Here is a 3,878-nt window from a genome sequence, read left to right on the forward strand (position 1 = left end):
GTGTGTGTACGTGTGTGCGTGTGTAAATCTTTTATATTAATACAAGTACCTTACCAAGTCATGCTACATCCCCGTCCCCTTCTGTCATGAGGCCTCCTTTTAACTTCAATCAACCCTCACCCAGTGAACTCCTCTTCCTGTTCCCTGCCTCGACCCATCCTCTTCCCCTACCCACCCCCTCCCCTTCTCCCTTCCCCTGCTTCCCCTCCCCCTACTCCCTCTCCCCGCTCATTGGCTCAGAGCGCCCAATGGCAGCCGAGCATTCGCAGACGTGTATTTGAAGTCGTGGACGCACACAATTTCTCCTTCGGCTATTTTTAACTTGGCCGAATAATGGCCTTTATTGACCAGCGCCACGGGAGCCGAGGGTCTCCTCGTTTTCTTTTCTGCGGTCCTTTCTATTTCCCCCTCGTTATGTTATCTTCCCGGTCTGTCTGGGTTTTGTCACCCTTCTCCTTGAGAGTATAAACAGATTGTCTGCATTTGTCTGTCTGGCTACCCCAACACATTTCTCATAGCTTTCGTGTCTCTCCGTAGATTTTTTCTTTCTTTCTTTCTTTTTTTTTCTTTTTTTTGCTAGGGGTGATGAGTTATCCTCCGCATGTGTGTCATTTCATCATGCTCTGGTTTACAAGCCAGATGGCTATGCTTTATAATATCAAAGCAACTTTAACAAAGAGGCCACGATAAACGTACATGTGATACAAAAAAACAAAAAAAAAAGAAAATTTAAATTTATATTCCACATCTTTACACAGAAAACAAAACAAAACTAGGATTAATAAACCACAATAATAATGGTAATTGTAACAGTAATTTTATTTCCAACTTTACAAGAACATACATGTATATAAGGGGTGAGAGTATATATATATAAAGGGGGGCGGGGATGACAAGGAGGCGGAGGTCGGGGGAGGGGGTACAAGAGGCGTTGTGGAAAAGGGGACAAAAATTACCTTTAGTATTGTACCTCCAACATCTAGTAGGCCTTTGAGCTTGCAGTGGAATAATCCATATACCCCGCGCACAGAGCCACTGTGCTTCAGGGCTGCAGTGAAGTTCATCCCAGCGAAGCCAGGTACTCGTTTGCAGTCTTGAGTTAAAATGAGGTTTGTGAGTTTTTTTTTTTTCTTTTCTTTTTTTCTTCCTGCGAGAGAAGTTGCAGACAACCGCTCTTCAGTCCAAGAACCCGCGTTTTTTCATGAAAGGGCAAGGTCTTATTTTCTTTTCCCTTTCTGCTAGGTTCCTTAGTTCTTGTGTGTTTATATATATTTACATACATTTCTTAAAGATTAACAAGTATAAAGACTGAATTTTTATGGAAACATTGGAATACATAGAGCCGACGAACGGAAAGACGCATAACTTCGTGACAACACAACAGGTGACTTCCAACACAACAACAAACAGCGCTGGCACAGTGATTGGGTGTTGCCGCCGCCAAATAATTCGTATTTATTATTATCACTTTTTTTTTTACTTTTCGCAAGAAATTCGATAAATATCTGACCCATCAACCTTTATATTATCTAAACTTTCCCGCCATTCCTATTCGCTAAGAACTACAAATATACTCTGCACTTTCTATCTTCCCAACAGATAGAGTGTTTAACAGCGGTAACTTATCATACAAGCGCATACAAGTAATTCTAATGTTAAAGCAGCTGTCTCGCTCTCCACCAGGTAAACAGGTGCTCGAGGACTGATGTGTTTGTACCTGGCTTTTAGACCCGACTTTTATCACAGATTCCTGCATTCACGTCTTTCTCCTTGCCTTTGATGGTCACGTAACCTGTGCTCTTCTTGCTAATTGCGGGGGAAGGGTGGGTAGAAGATGTTATTATTATCACCATCATCATTATAATTACTATTATCATCATCATCATCATCATCATCATCATCATCATCATCATCATCATCATCATCATCATCATCATCATCATCATCATCATCATCATCATCATCATTATTACCATTTTCATTAGCATTATCCTTAGTCTCGTTATCACTATTATTATTATCATTGTTATTATAATGATTATCATTTTACTGTCGTTATTATTCTTATCATTATCATTATTATTAATATTATCAGTTTTATCATCATTACTATAATCATTATTATCAGTAATATAATATAGTATTATTATTTCATTACTATAATTACCGTTGTTATTATTATCATTATCATTGTTATTATTACTAATTTTACTATCATTATTATTGAATTTTTAAAGACCATTATCATTATAATTATCAGTTATAATCTTATGATCATTATGATCATTATCATATATTATCATTATCATTATCATTCTATTACTATCATTTTTTATTATTATTATTATTACAATCATCATCACTGTCATTATTATCATTACCTTCATTATCATAATAGTATTATAATTATCATTACAAATATCATTGTTATCCTCTATCATCAAGAATATATCATCATAATCATCATTATTATTACTAATGTTGTTTTGCTGTTTTTACCATTATTATTGTTGCTAAACTCATTATCCTTCCTATCACAACGACAGTCATAACTATTACCGTTATAGCAACTACGATCATTACCGCCACTACCATTGCCATTCTCAGCTTCAGAAATGAGGCACGAAATGAACCCGGTGCCTCGACCGAAGAAGCGCTCGAGCTCCGCGCCCATCCGTCGGGGCCGCCGCCATGCAGGGGCCCAGTCCCTTCTCCTCCTCCTCCTCCTCCACGGGCGGCGTTCGCTTCGGAAATCAATATTTATCACACGAGATCAGCCTCGCGCGTCTTCGCTTCTTACCTCCACGAGGAAAACCCTCCAGCGCCTGAACGACCGCCCTTCAGGCCACGGCGACCATGATGGCGATCAGCGTCCAGAAGAATCCGGCAACTGTAAGGACGTGACAGAGAGACCTAAAGTTTCGAAGTGGACTTTGCCTTCAGGATTCTCATTGGCTGGAAGGACTGCTCTGAGGGAGGCTCGTGTGGAGAGTCACTGTTTTGAATTGCTGTTCGAAGCAGAGTGATCGCCAGGGAAATGCTTCACTGAAGCCTCATGAAATAAGAGGTTTCGCTGAACTAATACAATATGGCTAAATAAGAATGGACCCACGCACATTCAGGTACGCATGCAAGCACACTCACACAAATATATACACATGTATGTATGCATACACACACACACACACGCACACGCACACGCACACGCACACGCACACGCACACACACACACACGCACACACACACACACACGCGCACGCGCACATATATATATATATATATATATATATATATATATATATATATATATATATATATATATTATGTGTGTATTTATATATACATATATCATTGTTAAGTTGAAAACCAGGGATTCCCAACACCCGGGTCCACCTCCTGACAAGAAATGACTCACTGTAACCGAGGTTCCCGCAGCTGCGATGAGCACAGGTGATATCAATGTCCTCCCTGTTACGGCTGTTGCTGTTGATTCGCACCTCACGCTCTGCTGTTGGGGTAATCTGAAAGGAACGGAAATGGAACATACAAAGAAGAATTGAAATAATAATAATATCTCTTCGCAAAATGATTTCCTTAATGCAATTCTTGGAGACGCGGCGGCGGTGTTCTGTATATCATTCTGACACCTTGATTAGATATTGCATATATAATGCGGAATAAAACGAGGCAAACTTGACAGAGTGAAATAGCGCCTGGAAGAGGAATTGGCCGAGCGACGTGATAATTGCATAATAATTGGAAGACATATGCGAAATCAAGGAAAGTATATTAGAAGGCAGAGAGAGAGGACAGACAACGATAGCGAAGCCGAAGGCAGGGGGCGCGGGTGTAAAAAAGAGGAAACAGCAGACGAAGCG

General features: G+C 40.1%; 1 protein-coding gene and 1 long non-coding RNA gene across 2 annotated transcripts in view; both read right to left on the reverse strand.

Annotated features, from left to right (window-relative positions):
* Window positions 1-1,118: 1,118 nt before the first annotated feature.
* Window positions 1,119-2,896, reverse strand: LOC119577065. The gene is made up of 2 exons (XR_005229100.1): window positions 2,801-2,896; window positions 1,119-1,806 (listed from the first exon to the last, which is right to left on the reverse strand). It is a non-coding gene; the product is annotated as an uncharacterized LOC119577065 (long non-coding RNA).
* Window positions 2,897-2,913: 17 nt separating this feature from the next.
* LOC119576681 overlaps window positions 2,914-3,878 on the reverse strand; it is an 18,278-nt gene continuing 17,313 nt past the window's right edge. The window contains exons 6-7 of the mRNA XM_037924327.1: window positions 3,416-3,521; window positions 2,914-3,008 (exon numbers count right to left, since the gene is read on the reverse strand). Coding sequence (XP_037780255.1) covers window positions 2,914-3,008; window positions 3,416-3,521 — 201 coding nt within the window. The remainder of the gene's footprint in view (window positions 3,009-3,415; window positions 3,522-3,878) is intronic.

This window comes from Penaeus monodon, chromosome 9, assembly GCF_015228065.2.
Source record: "Penaeus monodon isolate SGIC_2016 chromosome 9, NSTDA_Pmon_1, whole genome shotgun sequence".
Taxonomy (NCBI): domain Eukaryota; kingdom Metazoa; phylum Arthropoda; class Malacostraca; order Decapoda; family Penaeidae; genus Penaeus; species Penaeus monodon.